At 41.4% G+C, this 20,226-nt stretch overlaps 1 protein-coding gene across 1 annotated transcript in view; it reads left to right on the top strand.

The window, feature by feature from the left end:
• Nucleotides 1-872: 872 nt before the first annotated feature.
• The window catches only part of AFF1 (ALF transcription elongation factor 1), a 218,310-nt gene continuing 198,956 nt past the window's right edge, over nt 873-20,226 (top strand). The window contains exons 1-2 of the mRNA XM_079708903.1: nt 873-1,021; nt 13,715-13,788. Of these exons, the coding sequence (XP_079565029.1) occupies nt 13,751-13,788 (38 nt within the window). The 5' untranslated portion in view covers nt 873-1,021; nt 13,715-13,750. The remainder of the gene's footprint in view (nt 1,022-13,714; nt 13,789-20,226) is intronic.

Here is a 20,226-nt window from a genome sequence, read left to right as displayed (position 1 = left end):
AGCCTGTCTGGGCCATTCGATACAATCTTCCTGCATCTCTTTCAGGGAGGAAGGTCAGATGATGCAAAGAACTCAGCGTGATGTTTTCCTTGGTATGTTCAAAGAAGGGGTCCGGTAGCAACTAGACATAAGCTTTTGGATCTATTTGACAAAGCCCCAATACCCAGTAGAATTTTCTGGGGTTGGGCTGCTGAAGGGCAAGAACCGGGAGGCTGCATTCGGGAGACCTGGTTTCTCGTGCCACTTTTGAGCTTGTGACATTGGGCACAATACTTATTTTCAGCTCTTCGGTTTCATTATTTGGGAAACGGCAGCAATAATGTGTCTTTTTTATAAGGCTGTTACGAAGATGAGACGGGCCTGTGTGTGAAAAGCCCTTTATAAACCGTAAAACGCTCTCCAGATGTTAGTTATTATCTCCTTTAAAGGATACAGAATCTGTTTCAATTGTGTAAGAGACTGCAAAAAGAGTCCTTGACACTTTAGTCAGAACTTGACCCTAAGCTTAATCCCGCTGTAAAGCGAAAGGGTACTTGTGTCCCACACTAGCCGCGGGGAGGGTCACCCATGCTGCCGGTGTGGTCACTGCAGTATTCCATCCTGAGAGGCTGCTCGCCCTAGATCCTCCCACTGGTCCCGGGGGGAGGGCCGAGCAGTTCCTCTCCATCTGGGTGGCGCCAGCTAGAGGGCGTGGGCCGGGCGGGGCCGGGGAGAGCGGCGGGGCGTGACCTCCTGGGGGGCGTGGCCTCGCCTCCTGGGCGTTCCTGGGCCGCCGGCTCACAGAGCTTGCCAGCCAGCGAGCGGGCGAGCGCGCGGCTCCTGCGCACTCGGCCGCCGCCTGCGCGCGTCGTTGGCACAGCTGCGTTCTCGCTTCCGCGGCTGGGAGCCGGGTCCAGCGCTAAACGCCGCTGAGCAACCTGCGCTCCCCACACCTGCGCGCCTTCCCCACGGCAACAGGTCAGGGGCGGGCGGAGGCGGCGAGGGCGCACGACCCGAGACTGGAGGACTAAAGGTCTGGAGGGTAAGCGGAACCCTGCGCCCCCCGGGCTGGGGGTCACCCTGGCCTGAACGCCGCGGTCGCTGACTTCTGGGAAGCCCAGGCTCTGCCGCCTCGCTGCCGGCTTCCCAGAACGCTGGCTCAAGTCGCTGGCGTTCCCGCTTTTCCAGTGGGAACCTTAGGGGAGAACGGGCGAAGGAGACGCAGAGCTCGCACCGCCCTTACAAATCCCGGCAGGTAGCGTCTAGAAAAACTGGGGAGGGGAACACAGGAAGGGACCCATCCTCCTCCCCAAAATCAAACGTTGGCCCGTGCGCCCCGCGTCTTGCGGAAAGATGTTCGGATTTTGGAGCCTGGTCCCTGGGTTGCGTAATAGAAGAGTCCCAGAAGTTTCTCAGGGGGAGTAAAAGCGGGGCTTTTCTCTCCTCCATTACGAGTTCCCATCCTTCCCGTCATAGTCACCCCTCCCCCCTACGTCTAGTAGAGACAGATTGGTGGTTCCAATCTCATCAAATTGTGATTGAGGTGGAAGCGTGCGTCGGTGGTCCGCAGACTCTAGAGAGTGAGGAGAAAAGTTGGAGGCACCTTCTGAGGCTTGCTCCTGGCACACAGGGAGACGGCGTCTGCAGAACATGGTACTGGTTAATTTCCCTTGCCGATAATTTTTTCTTGATGTTTGATCCTCCAACTGCCGCACGCTAGCCCTCCGACTTTGCGAGCGCCGGGGTCGGCGAATTAGGAAGGAGAGGAATTGGAGGGTTATAGGAATCATACTTTCCTATAATGTGTTGGGAGTATCGTTAATGAAGCTGCGAGGGACCTTCAAGGGTCTTGATATTTTCCTCCTAGGTTAGTCTTATAGGAGTTTACACACACAGACCCCGTATTGTTGTGCAAATTGTCCCAGGAAGACCCTTGGCTTTGGAGGTGGAGGTGTGTCCGAATCTTTCGGGAGCTCATCTCTGTTGGGAGGTGAAGTGGGGGTGGGGAAGGCCTTACAGACGAAGTTTTGTTTTTTTAAGGGTGGGATGGGGTAATCTTAACCCTCTTGGTGCATGTTGGAGGCGGGGATAGGGATGGGGGATGAGGGATGACATACCGTCAAGAAAGCAGACAGATTTAAAACTTTAAAGGCGAAACCGTACATTAAGGCGAAGACCCAGTGTTCCCTCAGACGGTTGGAAGGTGAGAAGAGCTCAGTAATTGAGGCACAGAAACCTCAGGCAAGGGACCGGCCTGAGAATTTGGGGGATTTTGCTTGTGCAAGATAATTTCAGAGCAAGGTCATGCAGAGGTGGTAGAAGGAACGGGCGGTGGTGGGACACCCCTCCCGGACCAACGTGTTGTCAGACTCCGCGAGGGCATAGAAGTCACGAAAAAGAAAGACCTTTGGACTCGGGAGTCTAGTTCTGCTTAGAGGCTTAAGAATACCTAGGCATGCCCTGTTTCGATGTTTACTTCCTCTGTCTAATGTATTTCCTTAGCTTGCCTTTCATCTTTAGTGGCGAGGGTTCCTTGAGTGGATATTCTGGAAATAAATTCACAGGAGAGTTGAAAATTCTGGATGGTTTGCCTGCTTTCATTTAAAAGTGGTGTCTCTTGCCAGTGTCTGAAAGTATTTAATTTGAAGATAAATATGTAGAAGAGGAATGGAGAGAACTAAAGGATAACGACCCGCGAGAATGAAAGGAGACTAGGAGAGAAAGTAGAATAGATAAACTAGTACTTAAAAAACTAATTTGAATTCAGCTAATTTAGGAGAGGGAACAAAGGAAATGATTTGAGACAGATTTGGTCACTTTAAGACAAAGAGGTATTGAAGAGTGGGATACAAGGCTTTGAAAAAAAAATGAATTTAGATACTGGGGACTTCCTCCCCCCACCCCCGCTTCTTTTCTTTTTCTAAATAGAACTGACAGCGATGATGAGGCTAGGGATGTGGAACTTAAAGGTGTGTTACTGTGGACTCTTTGCTTCCCACTTGCAGGAAGAAAATGAACTGTTACATATCAGAGTTAATACGTCTTATTCATTCACTGTAGCAGTTGAATTTCTTAGCGTCTTTGGCATTTGCTTAACTCTTCAATTTAATCAAGATACGATTTTGAAGACTCAAAATGTGTTAAGACTCAAGTGTATTAATTTAGAATACAAAAATCATCAAGAGACTGAGAATTTACGGCAAGAGTAAAGCCCAGGTGATTTTCAACATTGCTTTCTCCTACAAGATGCAGAATATGCATGCGTTTTTTGCTACCAGAAGTCACTGTTTCATTGTGGGGTTATGAGATGGTAAGTAGTTAGACTATGTCAAAACTGGCTTTCTCTTCTGTTTCCTTTTGGTTTCACTGAATTTTGCAAGGACGTGGTGGAGCTAAACGTAACTTTTTTATTGACTAAGATACTTGCTTAATTTGGTTTTGGATTACATTGGAAGAGTATTGTTCGATTAAGGTATATATATGTATATATATGAGTTGCATCTTTATTAGGTACCTCTATAAATCACTGTAGCCATGTGATTGTTTAGTTGAAGTTATATTGCCTTGGGAGTTGAAAAGATGGGTTAAAAAAAAAGCTTAGGAAAGGCAAACTTGTTTTCCATATTTAAAAAATATTTATTTATTTATTTTTGGCTGCATTGGGTCTTCATTGCTGCATGCAGGCTTTCTCTAGTTGCGGCGAACGAGGGCTACTCTTTATTGGGGTGCACGGGCTTCTCATTGCGGTGGCTTCTCTTGTTGCGGAGCACGGGCTCTAGGCGCGCAGACTTCAGTAGTTGTGGCATGCAGTCTCAGTAGTTGTGGCTCGTGGGCTCTAGAGTGCAGGCTCAGTAGTAGTGGCGCACAGGCTTAGTTGCTCTGCAGCATGTGGGATCTTCCTGGACCAGGGATCGAACCTTTGTCCCCTGCATTGGCAGGTGAATTCTTAACCACTGCACCACCAGGGAAGCCCCATATTTTTAAAGAAGCAAACGAAAGGAGTTTCACATTCAACTCTGTAATTTGTGCTCTTTCATCAAACAAATTTGCATAATCCATTATGAAGTTAGTTGACTGTTAAAATTCCAAATCTTGAGATAGACTGTACTACTAGTTAAAAGGTAGAACTAATTTATATATAAATATCTGAATTATTATAAGACATACACAGGGGACAATACACTCTGCAGATGTCCCTTAAGGTATAGCAACATAGCTGGGATATTCTCCTTACTCTTGCAGCTCTACACTGAAAGCTGTCCTTCAACTTGAATTCATTGCTCTCTTAGATTTGTCTGTTGAAGCTAAAAGCCCAAAGTTCCCCTATTTCAAGACTAGACCGTTAACTAATTTTTCAGGAGATCGAGAAAGTATGTTGGAGAGAGTACAAATTAAGGAACTGCATTTGCCATACATAAAGTTTTGTAAATAAATTATATTTTTTCATTAAATTATAAATTCAACAATGATTTCTGTTCTCAAATGATATTTGACAGTGGTTTTCTAGGAGTCTCTTTTTATACACAATAGTAGCTTATTTAATATTTGCTGATTTAATATTAGATTTCATTAAAAGAGATTGCATAAACCCTGTAATCTATTTATTAAAATTCTACCACAGTGAAGAAGTAAATGTGGAATATTTAGTTCTTTGTAGGTGCACATCCTTTATTCCTGACTGTTTACAAGAGCACAAGAGATTGTCGTAGATGTGAAACCATGAGGCTCCTAAGGCCGTGAGGATTGCTAATAGGAGTTTCTGTCTTATGCTTTAGGACAGAACTCCTTCAGTAGTGTTCTCCAGGGGACAAAAATCAGCTGATTTTCTTAAATTATCTGTCCCATTTAAAACATGACTAAGGATTTCTTGTTCAAGTGACTTTTTCCTATTAAAAGACTGAGATTATTGTGACAAGTGGAGCCCAGAGGAATCAATTACATCATTAATATAATACCTTATGTTCATTCCCAATACCTCATAAGTATCGGGCATCTTCTAGTGCCAGACAGTACTCTAAGCTTTGGAGAAACTGATAACACCAGATCAAGACAGAGAAAGAGCCCATGCAGGTGGAGTTTACATCCACGTAGCACAAAAGCTGTTTACCAACAGCTTTCACGTGACATATCATTTAGACCTAATTGCAACTCTGAAGTTGGAGTTCATTCTCCATTTTAAAATCAGGAAATTGAGTTGAAGAAGTTAAGTGACTTGACTCTGTGACTCAAAGCCTGCTGCCCTTTCTACTGTGGTACACTGTGTTGGCTGTGTTGATATGTGGTTTCCTGTTTTTCAAGAATTACAGCTTAACTCTCAAATATAAATAGTGTTTCTCCTTGGCTAAGTAATTCTTTCTAATCATTATGGGAATAAAAAAGCAGGTATTTTCATTTAGCATTATGGACATATATTTGTGACTCCAAAGGAGAATATGCAGACGTATTAAACAGACATGTGGTATTTATTTGCACCAAATAAAGATCCCTACCTTCCCAAAAATTAAATGCAAGGGCTTAGGAGCCATCTCCCTTAGTGCTTCAAATCTATTATTCAAGTTATGAAAGGTCAGTTCACATCCCTATGTAAACCAGGATATACTCATACCATTTTGTTCTATCTTATAGATACAGTGAATATATGCAGAATATATGCATATGGCAGTGTTTTTCAAACTTATAGTAAGCATCAGGATCTCCTGGAAGGCTTTTAAGACACAGATGTGTCTCTTCCTCCCCCACTCCCCAAGTTTCTGATTCAGTAGGTCTGGGGTAATGCCCAAGAATTTGCACTTGTAACATGTTTGCAGGTGATATTGATGCTTCTGGTTCTGGAATTACACTTTGAGGACTACTGCAGTATAACAGAGAATTTAAAAGCATGGTTTCTAAGCCAGACAGCTGGGGCTTGAATCTTGGATATGCCACCTACTAGCTGTCAGACCTTTGGCAAATTACTTAGCTTCTTGTCAAGAACTGTTAAGGCTCTGAGATTTTACCCTGCTTTCAAGGTAACAAGCTAACCTGCCACAGTTTCATGGACTCTTGGGAATGGGTTTATTATTCATAATAATAGCTGTGGCCAGAGTATCACCATTTTCTTACACTGGTTCCCTAAGCCCCAGTTTCCAAAGAGGAGAGATGTGGAGAGAGTCAGACGTTACCTGCAAACACAGTGGATTATATTAAGGAGAGAAATCCTGATCTTAGGGAATCCTAATGTTTTATAATGGGCAGTAAGCATGACTGCCCTTTGTTCCAGAGGGAGACATTATCTTGATTATACTGGATAGTAAACCTGCTGCCCTTTGCTCTAGAAGGAGACATTATATTTTTCAAAGCTGTTCGCTATACAAGTATCTTTAAAGATTGTATGGAACAAAGGCAGTTGGTGCCTCTGCTTGTACAATATGCAGAAATGACCGATGGAGAGTTGGCTCCCAATACTTTTCCATTCCCTTATACAATGGAGTTAACAATACTGTAGTATCTTCCTTACTGGGTAGTTGGGTAGGTTAAAGGTAATAAGACTTGGCAAGTGCTTGAAGCAGAACATAATAAGTGCTACATAAATATTTCCTATTATTACTCCTGAAGGAAAAACATTTGGTTTTTTTTTTTTAATGGTAAGTATTGCCTTATAAGATGAAATAATTGCTTTACTGAGTATCCCTAACTTTGAGTTCATTCCAAGAAACTTCTTTAATGGGTCTAAGTTCTAAAATGGCGATGATGCATTGTATGATAATCTTACCATTCCATGGGGAATGAGGCTTAAATATTTACTACCAACATTCATGTGCTCTCCCAAGTGTCTCCACCTCCTTCAGTTATACAGAATCATGTGACTAATTCTGTCCAGTGGGTTGTCTGTGGGAGTAACGTATATTCGTGGACTGAAGCATTTAAGTGGCTCTTATGACACCCTCCACCTCTATTTTTTACTATAGTAAACCCTGCAGCCACATTTTGAGATAGTGGAGCTTCCAACTTGGCTTTTTTCCAGCTAGGTTTCTCAGTATGGAGAAAGCTCCCTGCCTCCTTCTTACATCCCTCCCCTACCCCCCACAGTATGCAATGGACATAAAGAATAATCAGGAAATAAGTTTTTGTGCTATCAAGCCACTGAAATTTGGGGGTTAATTTGCCACTATAGCATAACCTAGACTACCCTTACTATATTCCAGTGTATATAATACCTGCCTACTGTGAGAAAGTTGACAGTCAGTTATTTTAAAATATAGGCTCTGAGTATATATATGTAAAGCTGGACACAGAGCTTGCATTCTGTGGAGGAGATATAAACATTAACATATTTATTTACTTAGCATAAGTTAATTTCAGATAGTGGTAAGTACTATGAAAAGATAAGTGTGGCCAACACTGTTCTTTTCTTCCCCGGTGCTCATTCCCATTTTTTTGTTGCTAAGAGAACCTTGATTGTGTGTGGGATTACATTGTGCCCAGCCTTAGGTGATAGATCATGTTTGTTCTCAGCCAGTGACAACAATTTGTATCCTGATTTACCTGCAGCTGGAGGAGGCCACGTGACCTAGTTCTGGTTTTTAGATAGGTTTGGGGAAGGATTCCTCTTCTGACAAAAGGAGAGAGATGTGGCTGACATAGCCACACCTTCCTCTTCTCATCTTCTGTCTGCCTTGCATGTTGAAAAGGCGTCTGGTTATGGCAGCAACCTTTTTGTACCATGAAATGACAAGCACAAAGACAGCGTGCTAAATATGGCAGAGCCAGAATTCCTGATGGCCTCACTGAACAGCTAAAATTATACCACTAGCCACCCTCCTCTAGACTTGCTATAGGAGAAGTAGAAACCTCTATTGATTAAGCAGTTGTTACTTGCAGCTAGGCACATTCTGAATCCGTATAGAGTATAATGGAATAGAGCATAGGTAGGCAGGAGGGCACAGCAGCGCTACATTAGCTACTGGATTCAGGGGAGACCTCTTTGAGAATTTTATCATTTGAGCTGAGACCTGAATGATGAGAGGGAGCTGACAAGGTGTGGGATGTGTACTTGAGTCTGGGGGCAGCACCAGAGCCCCCTAGAACAAGGATTTGAAGTGGAGAAGAGATAGTTGGGGAAATCATGTTCCATTATGAATTTCTAGGCATGTGGGCTTCATGTGGCACTGGAGAGCTAAAGGAATTGTAGGTGCTCAGGTCAGTTTGGGGCCCTGGGAGATTGTGGGGTGCTTGGGGTAGAGCTCTGGAGAATTCAGATGAAAACAGTGTATGACCCATGACTCACCCATGACACGTTGCCATTTACCAAGAGACTGTTATTCCTGGAGGGTATGTGTGGAAAAGGGGAAGGAGATCTGACCAGGGACTACTGACCAGACCAGACATCCTCTGGTCTCTGGACAGTTATTTTCCTAATATTCTCCTTTGGAAACTGGGTCATGGTCATGGGACTTTGAGACCTGCTTAGCGCTGTTTGTCCAGTTGAAAAGCTTCTCTAATGTATGGATTGTCCCTAGCATGTGCTTTGGTTGGCAGGAAGATAACTAGAACAACTACTACAACCATTTATTGAGTGCTCACCATGAGCTTGGCATTGTGCTAAAAACATTACACCCGTTTTATTTAACCCTACAACAACCCCACGAAGCCCCATATTACTGATGAGAAGGCTGAGACCTTGGGGGAGAACAGTGATTTTCTTGAGGTTATATACCTAGTAGGTTGCAAAGCAGGCCTTTAAACAAGCATGTCACAAAGACTGCTGAGAGTCGGTTCCCCAGAATGTGCTAAGTTTGGGAGCACTTAATGACCTAGAACAGAATATTTGAAAATATCCTGAATCATTTTTTCTGTATTCCCCCTCTCTCTTTCTTTCCTTGTAATTATATATGTATATGGCGTAAATGTCTATAAAACTTAAAAAAAATTTTTTTTTTTTACTTGAAATGTTTTACCTATTTTCGGGAGAAAAGTAGTTTGATGTACATGACATTTTTATTTCTGAATAAATTTGCATTGCAAGAGGCTGGAAGGCCTATGAAGGGTCACTTAAATAGATCTGGCAAGGTACAGTCCTACATGCAGCATAGTCTGTTTCACTTATATAAAAAGTAAGATAGACATTGCTGACTTAAATAAGAGCTGCTATGTATTGAATGCCCATGATGTGTCAGTGTTCTGGGCATTTTAGCTAGATTTATAAAGCACTCTTCTCAGTAACTCTGTAAAATAGGCTGTTTTCCATTTTACAGATGGGAGCACTGAGGCTGGTAGGGCTTAATTTGCCCAAAGGGATCACCTTTCTCACTTGAACTTATTCTCTTTTTGCTGTATAGCACTATGTTATGTTATGTTATTTATTTATTTGGCTGCGCCGGGTTTTAGTTGCAGCACATGGGATCTTCATTGTGGCATGCGGGATCTAGTTCCCTGACCAGGGATTGAACCCAGGCCCCCTGCACTGGGAGTGTGGAGTCTTAACCACTGGACCACCAGGGAAGTTCCTACTCTGTTTCTAATATAGAGCCAAGTTGGAATCTTAACTGCTTTTTTTTAACGGGAGGATTTTAAACTGCCCCCCCCATTTTTTATTCTGCTTTGTCTTTATAATCTGATAAGAATAATATAAAAAAGTATGAAAACTTCAGGAAGACCTTCTGATTTCAATATTTATGGGCCAGTACATCCCCCTCAACCCTTATATTTAGGAAAAAAAATGTTTACACAGGTAATAAAGGATTCATAGCACATAGAATAAAAGATGAAAGTGCCCCTTTCCAGAGAAGCCACTATTAACAGTTTGGTTCTGTGTGTGTGTGTTTTGGGTGTGTGTTATGCATAAATATAAAAGGAAAGCATTTTCTTTTCAAACAAATTGGCTCACATTGTACATTTTGTTCAGCATCTTGTTTGGATACACCTATTCTTTGTTTGTTTGTTTTTTTTGGTTTTTGCGGTATGCGGGCCTCTCACTGTTGTGGCCTCTCCCGTTGCGGAGCACAGGCTCCGGATGTGCAGGCTCGGCGGCCATGGCTCACGGGCCCAGCCGCTCCGCGGCATGTGGGATCCTCCCAGACAGGGGCACGAACCCGCATCCCCTGCATCGGCAGGCGGACTCTCAACCACTGTGCCACCAGGGAAGCCCCAACCTATTCTTTTTGATGTGTCATTGTTTCTCATGTGCCATAATTTATTTTCCATTTCTGTGTTTATATGTGTTAGGTTGTTACCACTTTTTTTTTTGCTATTATAAACAACATTTTATTGCACAAACCTCCTTGTACAAATGTGACTTTTTAAGAAAGATTTTCGAAGGAGACATTAACTGAAGCATATACTAATTGCCTTTCTTAGCAGTAGTTTAGGGTTATAACTTCCTGACTACAGTAGGCCTCCATTCTAACCTAACTAACCTTATATCTGAGTTGTGTGGCTACTCTGTACAGCTGTGCAAATCATACATACATCAGCATCTAAGCAGACTTTCATAGGCTGAATTTGGTCTTTCCTGTGAGACGTAAGAGTCAATAATCTGGTGATACAGCCTCCTTGCCCTTGCCTCTGTGGAACGGATTGAGCCACCATACAAGGTTATGAATTTGAATTGTACACACAAGTCCCTGGCTGTGCCCAGGGGCCAGATGCCTCCGAGAATATGTCTCTTGCACTTTGTACTTCACTCATCCACCCAAGAAACCAGTAGTGAGAGCCAGGGATTCAGCTGACTCCTTCAGTCTTGGATTTGTCAGTTCCTGGGACCATTTTTTAAAAAACAGGCTGGCTGGCTGACTTGCTTGCCTTATCTATCTATCTATCTAACTATCTATCTATCTATCTATCTATCTATCTATCTATTTATAGCAGTTAAGTTCACAGCAAAATTGAGTGGAAGTTATAGAGATTTCCTGTAGACCTTCCTGTCCCCATCCCCACCCCTAGCTTCCCCCATAATCAACTGTCTCCTACTAGGGTGGTACATTTGTTACAATTGAGGAACATGAGCATTGACACATCATTATCACCCAGAGTGCTAGACCCTCTTTTACTACAGCTCTGCCTGGTTTGCTAGTCACTTCCTTTAAGCCTTTGCTCAAATGTTTCCTTCTCTGACCACTCTGTATAAAATTGTAACACCTTACCTCCTCTCCTCTCTGGCACTCTACACTGTTCACTTTGTTTTTCTCCTTTTATAAAGTCTAACATCTAGGGCTTCCCTGGTGGCGCAGTGGTTGAGAGTCCGCCTGCCGATGCAGGGGACACGGGTTCGTGCCCCGGTCTGGGAAGATCCCACGTGCCGCAGAGCGGCTGGGCCCGTGAGCCATGGCCGTTGAGCCTGCGCGTCCGGAGCCTGTGCTCCGCAACGGGAGAGGCCACAACAGTGAGAGGCCCACATACCACAAAAAAAAAAAAAAAAAAAATCTAACATCTATATATTATGTTTCATCTTTGGTTACCTCCTGTAGTTTGTAAACTCAGCATGGCAAGTGCCTATTTCCTTCACTCTCTTATTCTTACAGTAAATACCCAGGAAATATTTGTTGGCTCAGTGAGTAAATGAACAAACAAGGGAACTCAGGACCACTCTGTCAGGTTGACATCCCTCAACAGCCCCCCCGCCCCCTCCCTTGCTGCCCTCCTTTCTCCACCAATCCGCCCTGGGGTGGGCGCTGTTGGGCCGCAAGCAGGTGGGCCGTCCTCACTGGGAGGGCTGTGTTGGGGACTGCCATCATGGACTCTTGAGAAGGCTTTACAGTGTTAAGAAGGTTAATGCCAAAGCAAATGCCTACTATTTTATTGATAATTTGCTGTGGGCCAGCCCTGCATGTTGAGAGAGAAAGAGAGAGAGAGGGGAGGTGGGGGAAGGGGGAGGGAAAGGAGGGTAGAGAAAGACAGAGGAAGAAGGAGAAACAGAAGTATGTGTTTGAGGGACTTCCCTGGTGGTCCAGTGGTTAGGACTCTGCACTTTCACTGCCGAGGGTGCAGGTTCAGTCCCTGGTCGGGGAACTAGGATCCTGCAAGCTGCGCAGTGTGCACCTCCCCCCCCCAAAAAAGTGTGTGTTTGATGGGCTTCCCTCATGGCACAGTAGTTAATCCGCCTGCGAATGCAGGGGACACGGGTTCGAGCCCTGGTCCGGGAAGATCCCACATGCCGTGGAGCAACTAGCCCGTGAGCCACAACTACTGAGCCTGCGCTCTAGAGCCTGTGCGCCACAACTGCTGATGCCCGAGCCCCTAGAGCCCATGGTCCCCGACAGGAGAAGCCACCGCAATGAGAAGCCTGCGGACCACAATGAAGAGCAGCCCCCGCTCTCCACAACTAGAGAAAAGCCCGCCGGCAGCAACAAAGACCCAATGCAGCCAAAAATAAAATAAATTAAAAATAATTTAAAAAATCATGTGTTTGAGAGAGGGAAAATGAGAGAGTAAGGGGGGAGAGTGAGGGAGGTGATCGGGGTTTGAGCTGGAGAATTTAGGAAACTTGCCGAGGGCCACTATAGCCAGTTGAAGGAGTGGTCTTCTCCAAAGCATGTTTGACCCTGAACATTTGAGCTCTACTAGTGTGAGTTTAATTAGAATATTTGTAGCATCTGTGTTGCATTCTTTTGGGGGAGGAGATAGAGTGACAAGTGGTATCTACTAATATGAAACATTGTAGTCAGCAAGTCAGCAATTTTAATTTCATGGAGGGGGAGATAAAAGACCTTATCAAGAGGCAGAGTAGAGCTGAAGGACTCTATTCAGCGTTTCTTCAGCCTTAGGCAAAAAGTATAACAGCCTCTTAAAGTAGCAGACAAGCTAAAATAGTTACAAATTTAACATCATGTTTCCATTTGTATCAAATAGTTTGTTAAATTGGTACTAAGATAATTTGGTAACATACCCTTTGCCTTAAGGATGTTTGAAAAAAGAGAAACTATTTAAAGCAAGTTAGGATAAGAGCAGTAAATTTACAAATACATACAAGAAAGGGAAAAGGAAACAGCTGTTGATAGTGTTAACCATGGAGAGAGAGGTTGTTTCTAGAGATACACGAGATAGTACCAAGGCCATCTGCCCAGGTTGGATAACAACTTTTTAAAACCAGTACTGTTCTGAGAGAATGCTCCAGAATTGCTTTGGGGGTTAAGTACCTTTTATGAGTGGAAGTAAAATCTCAAGATTGGCTCTTAAACTGGGCCCACTTTTTTATTTAGTGTTGAATTCTTATGTGAAGATCAACGCTTAATTTTCTTTCTTGTCCATACTCTTTCACCATTTTCCCTTTTGACTCTAGTGAGGTTGTTGACACAACCTATCACCTTAGGCAACTTAACTTAAAACTGAGTTTCAGTTTTCTTATATATAAAATGGGGTATTTGGTATATGGTGTATTAGTATGTACCTTGCAAGTGTATTGTAATGTTTACATGAAATTCATTTTTAAAGGGCTTAACACAATGCTTGGCACAAAGTAGACACTGGGGAAATGTTATTTCCTTTCTTCCTCCTCATGATACACTTGTGCACTTTTTTTTCCTGGCTGAAATTGCTTTGAGTAGCAGCCTTAAAATTAAAAGTGCATTTGGCCAAAAGTGCATTTGGCCTTTGAGGTATGCTGGCCGGTTTGTTCACGCAACTTGAGAGTTGGTGAAGAATCATTCTCTTATTCGAATGGGAACTTTGAATTCTGTGTCCAATAAGATTTCTTACAGGTCAGGTGTACCTATGAGTTTACTTACGGGCTAATGTTCACAGGCTGCTGTGTCTCTTTCAGATGAATAGACTCGTCGCTTTCCACTGACTGGCAGCGATGGCATTTACCGGAAGAGTCAACAGCAGTGGCAACAGGTAACCGTGAAATCCACGATGCAAGGATGTGATATTTAGTTTTATAATCTATTGTTCAAAGAATAAGTTTGGTCCTTTTTATTTTTGTGACTTATGACTCTCTGGTGCTGGAGAATGTGAAAATTTCTGTTTTCTCTACATGAAGTCAAACCTATTAGACTGGCTACATATTTTCTTTAAATCTAGTAGTCTCTTAACTCATTTCTTTAACATGTGGTCGTGATGTTAGATCAGCATCTTAATTCTCTGTTCAAGGTACTGGTCCAGATTACACTGATCTGGGAAAATGTACACCTATTCAGCTTGTACTGAAACAGATATCATGATGAAATTCGCCTTATCATGAGAGCTTTGAAAGAGGGAATTCTGTCAGTTACATTTTATGACTTTCACATCTCTCCCTCCAACTCTGTACATATGGTTCTTGCATATAGTACATGACCAGGGTTGGTTGAAGGGAGCATATTTATATTCTGAAGCAGTTATTAAAAATAACCCATTTGCTATCCAGAAGGAATTCTTAATATCACTGATCAGTTTTTATTTATACTATTAGATGCTCAGATACATATATATGAAAGTATGAGACATGTAGACTCAAACTTAATTAATATTTCTTGAGTAATAGATGATGGTGACTAATTCTGGACCATTCTGATGCTTTCCTACTTCCTCCTCCTTTCTGGTTCATTTAGGAAATTCTTCCTGTACTCCAGGTGGTCCTGTTGGTACTGTTGTTAAACTTGGTACACTCTCCTCCCCCACAGAGGAAAGCATGTGACCCAGGCTGCAACAGTCCACATTCTGCTAGAGCCAGAGGGGAAGCTGTTATCATCCGTTTTTTTTAGGCTTATTCATAATGTTTGGTTACACATAAGTTTTAAATTTTTATGTAGTTAAATGTCTTTTTTATGGATTCTGGTTTTGATTGTGCTTAGAAAGGTCTTTCCTACTCCAAGATTGAGAAAATAATGTCATGTGTTCTCTGCTGGCACTTGAAAGGTTTCATTTTTTGCATTTAATCAGAACTTGTAAGCTGGTGGCCTATGGGGCAGATCTGGTCAACAGATGGGTTTTGTTTGGCCTCTCACAGTGTTCTAAAAAAATATATCTACCAATGATTTTTACATAATGATCTAGACTTCCATCTTCTCTTAAAAAACTTAACAACGTTGGGTTTGCATTGCAATATAGCAACATTCAGATGGAATTGAATAGCTACTCCTCTTTTTGAGGAGTCATGAGCTTTCTAATTCAAAACTTCCCAAGTGGTGTGCCATTAGTACTTTTCAGGTGTGCCAAGATGTTGCTCTCCCCAACCAGAACTCCCACCTGATTTCCTCCTGCAGATATCTGCTTTGTCAGCTTGCCCCAGAGAGACTTGATGTTAAAAAAAAAAAAAAAAAAGTTGGGGAAGCACCATGCTTTCTAGTTCACTACAATTCCCACACAGCTGGATTCACACACTGAGTTAGCTGCTTCACCTTCTTAACTTGCAACCCATTTTAGATCTTTGACTTTTTAGCATTTTGATCCATCTGTAATTAAAGTTAGTGTAAAGTGTGTGTTGTAAATTTCCATCTTAATAAGAAACGAAAAAAGTCTGCGGATGTTAGGGAGCCTTTTTTTTTTAAGCAAAAGGCTAGCGAGTTGTTACAACATAATTTATTAAATCATCTATCTTTACTGATTTGAGTGCTGTGTCCAAATTCCATCAGATTGTTAAGTCTATTATTAGACTCTTTTGTTCCATTGATTGCCTCTTCTGGCAATGGTGCTATACTATTTCAGTGTATTTTTATAGGTCTTAATATTCAGGCAGATTCTTTGTCATTACTTTTCATTTTTAGAATTTTTATAGCTATTCACATCTGATTACATTTCCACGTGTACTCTGGAGTCATTAGTCATTTTCTAGAAAAATTGTTGGCATTTTGATTGGAGTCCCTTTGCATTAATCAATTAGATTTGAATTTGATAAAACATTAAAACTGGGTCTTTTTACAAAGAAATCTACATATCAGATTAATGAAAATTTACGGGGTGAAGAAATTTTAAATTTCAATCCTAAGAGTTTTTGGAGGTATGATTTTTCAACTATTTCTGGTTATTGACACTGCATCCAGGGTAATTTCTGGTAGGAGAATCAATTATAATAGTTAACAACATCATCAGTGACAATTTAAAGAAGATATTTTGTAGTCTTATTATTTACATATGTTTTCTATTGTTGCTAATTATTAAGTTAGGATAGGTAACTGCCCTTTGTAGTAACATTCTAGCAATTACAGAGCTGTTTTTATTATTTGTTACATTTACCTTTTCAGCTCCTTACCTCCCTGATGTGGTCCTTTTTAATTTTAACACCCAGTACAAGTGATAAGCTAGGGAAAATCCTAAATGGAGCTCTATTTTTAATATATACCAAATAGCTCACTTGTTTAAATGTTTAGTCATGGCAGTCTCATCTTTTAGTAGTCAAAAAAAAAAAAATCAAATTCATGTGGAACTGGTCCAGGACTAGCATATATTTTAAAGGAAACAGATGTGTATTGAGCAGACAGCTCTAATTGCTCAAACTAAATAGAAGTCTGAGTGTGAATCCTTAGTTTGCTTAGGGCTATCAGAAGTCATAAGCGTGGGCAGAATATCAATGTCATGTGTGAAGACAATATTTGTTTTAGTTCTTGTAAATAATAGGTTTATTCCTTGGCTTCCAAATTTATCAGCATTAGACATTATTGAATCTGATTTACTAATATTTCCCCTCACCTTCCTTCCCCTCCCCATTTTGTCCTTTCTAAAAATTGTCATTGGAGTATAACAAACTGAAAAGGGCAGACATTATTAGTACAGTTCAATGCATTTTCACAAAGTGAACACACTTGTGTAACCAATCAAGCAACAACAATACCAGCTCTCCAGAAGCCCCTCCTGTCCCCTTTCAGCTGCTGTCTCCCTCAAAGCCTGCCACTATTCTGACTTCTAACACCATGGATTTGTTTTGCCTGCTTTTGGTTTTTATTTAAAAATAATCATATAGTATATTCTTTTACATTGTCTATTTAGTTTTGATGTTTACGTTATTTTCTTTTATTTTATAAACTTGAATATCTTTAACATTTATGTCTTTATAATAAGGTATTTTAAATTAATGTACCATATTAATTATATTGTATAATTAATATTAAATTTAAAAAAATTTCCATCAACTTTTCATAGTCTAATGCGATAGTAAATTATCCTTACTTTTTTTCCACTTCTCTCTCCTCTACCCTCCAACTGTTAGCTCTGCTTTTAGTTTTAAATTGTCCAGATTGATAGTTCATTTTATTTTATAAGCATCTGTGCCCTTGCGAGCTTTGTCTTTTAATTGATAATAAAAGCTGAAAAACCAATAGGCATTATTCACATTATTTTGATTGGGAAGCAAAATAGTGTTTAGGGTTTCATTTCTCCTCTATGGGTTCAAAGTCAACCCAAGTACCACTTGAGAAATTTCATATTGATCGGGACAGATGAACTCTTTAGCTGAGTAAATTTCAAATTCATGCCACATTTTAAATTCCTTCATCTTTGGGTGGTATTTTCATTTTTCCTGGAGTTTGTAATTACTTTTCTTTTTCCTTGTTGAAAGAGAGAACATGCCTTTTTGTTATGTCACTACCATGTTCCCCTTCTTACCCTTCTGTATGCATTAGGAGATTTGCTGATATGCTTTTCAGTTTGGGTGAAGATTTGAAGGATTGCATTCTGTGAACCCTGAATCATAATGCTGTAGTCGTGGATTCTCTACTTCCCCAGGCGAGTCTGAAATAATGTTTAACTCTCCTAATTGAGGAGAGTCCTCAATTAGTGAGGAGGCTACAAGGTGTTAAGCTGATTAACACCTATTATATAGACAGATTTTCTTTGTGTAAGTAAATCAGGGGCCTGACATCCAGATGCTCAGGAGAGAGATTAATGGCTGTAGGCCGTGTTTTCCTGGAACAGTGATTGGCCTGGGCATTGTAAATAATCCACACCTGGAATTGTGAAATTTCCTGTATTTCCCAAGCAAGTTGTTTTAGGCCTGATTTACAAGTGCAATGATGTTTCTTATATAGAATGCATTGTTCCCCTTTATTTTAGAAAATGGTTCCTAAGTGTGAAGTATGTGTCATTGTCATATGTAGTTTTAAGATGAGTCATTCAGTTTGATGGCTGTAGAAGAGTTTGGTTTCAGACTCATCCCAGACCTGAGGAAATCTTTTTCAGAATTAGTTATTTCCCAAATGGATAGTTAAATTTTGGGGTGGGGGGGGTAGGGGAGGAAAGACTCAACTGTAGAAGTATTGAGTAAATTTACCAGTAAAATCCAATTGACCTGTTACTGCATGGGTGATATAGTGGGCTTGAGTGTGGAACTCCAGGGCCACAGCTTGTGTTTAGATCTCTGACATGTTGGTTACTTGGACAAATTGCTCAACTTTTAAAGCCTCATTAAAATGGGGATACAGAGAATAATGTATGTAAAGTGCTTATCACAGTTCCTGGTAAATCATAAGTCCTTGATACATTATTAATTCTATCGCTCTGGTGAGGATGGTATAGTGCTGGGTTTCAGGAGAGTCAGTACCTTCCTCAATTCTACCTCAAAGGAGAAAGGCTTTGTTTAGAGGCAACTCTCTGGATGGAAGGGATTCCTTTGTGAGCTACTCCAGGAATAATATACATAGGAAGGAGAGTAATAGAGGAAATAGACCTTTAAAAAAAACAAAACACAAGAGTGTGTTTATTTGCAGGGCATGTGGATACACTTAAAAGTTTTTCTCTGGTCTATTTTACATTTAATATTGGCTATGGGATTGTCTTAAATCACACACAGGGATTGTAGAGGTCATCAAGCCCCTATGTTTTCATTCTTTTGGGTCGCTACTTAGGGGTGGAATTGCTTTCTTGTTAAGGTAGATTTACGTTTAGAGTCATCTTAAGATTGTGCTAAGTTCATGGGCTTCCCTGGTGGTGTAGTGGTTAAGAATCCGCCTGCCAATGCAGGGGACATGGGTTCGAGCCCTGGTCCGGGAAGATCCCACATGCGGAGGAGCAACTAAGCCTGTGCGCCACAACTACTGAGCCTGCGCTCCGGAGCCCGTGAGCCACAACTCCTGAAGCCCGGGCGCCTGGAGCCCGTGCTCTGCAACAAGAGAGGCCACTGCAATGAGAAGCCCGCGCACCACAACGAAGAGTAGCCCCTGCTCACTGCAGTTAGAGAAAGTCTGCTCACAGTAACAAAGACCCAATGCAGCCAAAAATAAATAAATAAAATAAATTTAAAAAAAAACAAAAAAGATTATTCTAAATTCATAAGTCAGTGTGCCCAAGGTCAGTTTCAAGTTCATTTGTGTACGTTTTTTCTCTTTGTCTTTAGCTCTGAATTCTACTAATGCTGTGAGTTGGAGGAGAATGAATTAATATTTTTTCAGTGCCTTCAGTAGAATGGCTACTAGTCCAAGCAGTTGGCATTGTATCATTTTAGGTGACACTTTGGTCCGTGGTGGTAGATAAGATGGACATTGTGTTGAATTGTTTAGGATTATACCATCTTTATAGGAACACTGATTTTATACTATCCTGATTTGGGGAAGAATCTTTTTTCTTTTTGGAGGGCTTCGGTTATAACAATCCTTTTCTTCTGAAGCTGTAACAGTCAGCCTCCTTTGGAATCTGTGGAACAGGTTTAGAAAGAAGAGCATTTCAGTTCCAGTTTCCTCTTTTTCAGAAGCCTGGAGGACATTATTTCAGAATCTGAATCTTGTTTTCTGTACCTCATGATAACCCTGTAATGTGGTCAGATTAGATAGTAATCTGCCTCATTGTACTGGAGAAAGAAAAAGCCTGGAGAAATTAATAGTTGAATGTGTGAATCAGACTAAAGGGAATGCTGTGGCAACTAGTTTGTTTTGGAGAGAAATTGTTGAATTACTAAATAACATTTAACATGTAAGGCACTGTGCATTTTCATTTCTGCCTTTGACCAGCAAGTTCTGATCGTTTCATCAGATGATGCCTTCTTCTTAACCTGTAATGCAGAGTGCCAGCATTTTTGTTGCTTTAAAATGATTTTAAAATGGTAGGCGTTGGATTGTATGTGTTTACATAGGTAAGATGTTAATAGATATTGTTAAGTGAACAGGTCTTATTAAAGCTACTGAAAGCCTGAGGTGGTCCAAGACATCTTGTTAAGGGGAAAACAGTCTAAAGGGAGAGAGAGAGGGAGGTTGGGAAGGAGGAAAGGCGGGGGTGGAGGGTGGGACACAAGGGAAAGACAGACAGAAAGAAAGAAATCAATCTTGTGCATTGTAGCAGCAATAAAGAATTAACATTGGCCCTGACTGGGCATGTTAACCGAATTTAGTATAGGCTTTATCATACTTCTTGCCCACTCTCTTTTTTCTT

Source organism: Hyperoodon ampullatus, assembly GCF_949752795.1.
Source record: "Hyperoodon ampullatus genome assembly, chromosome: 1".
Lineage (NCBI taxonomy): Eukaryota > Metazoa > Chordata > Mammalia > Artiodactyla > Ziphiidae > Hyperoodon > Hyperoodon ampullatus.
The sequence above is the reverse complement of the archived record's forward strand: the minus strand, read 5'-3'. Positions and strand labels throughout refer to the sequence as shown.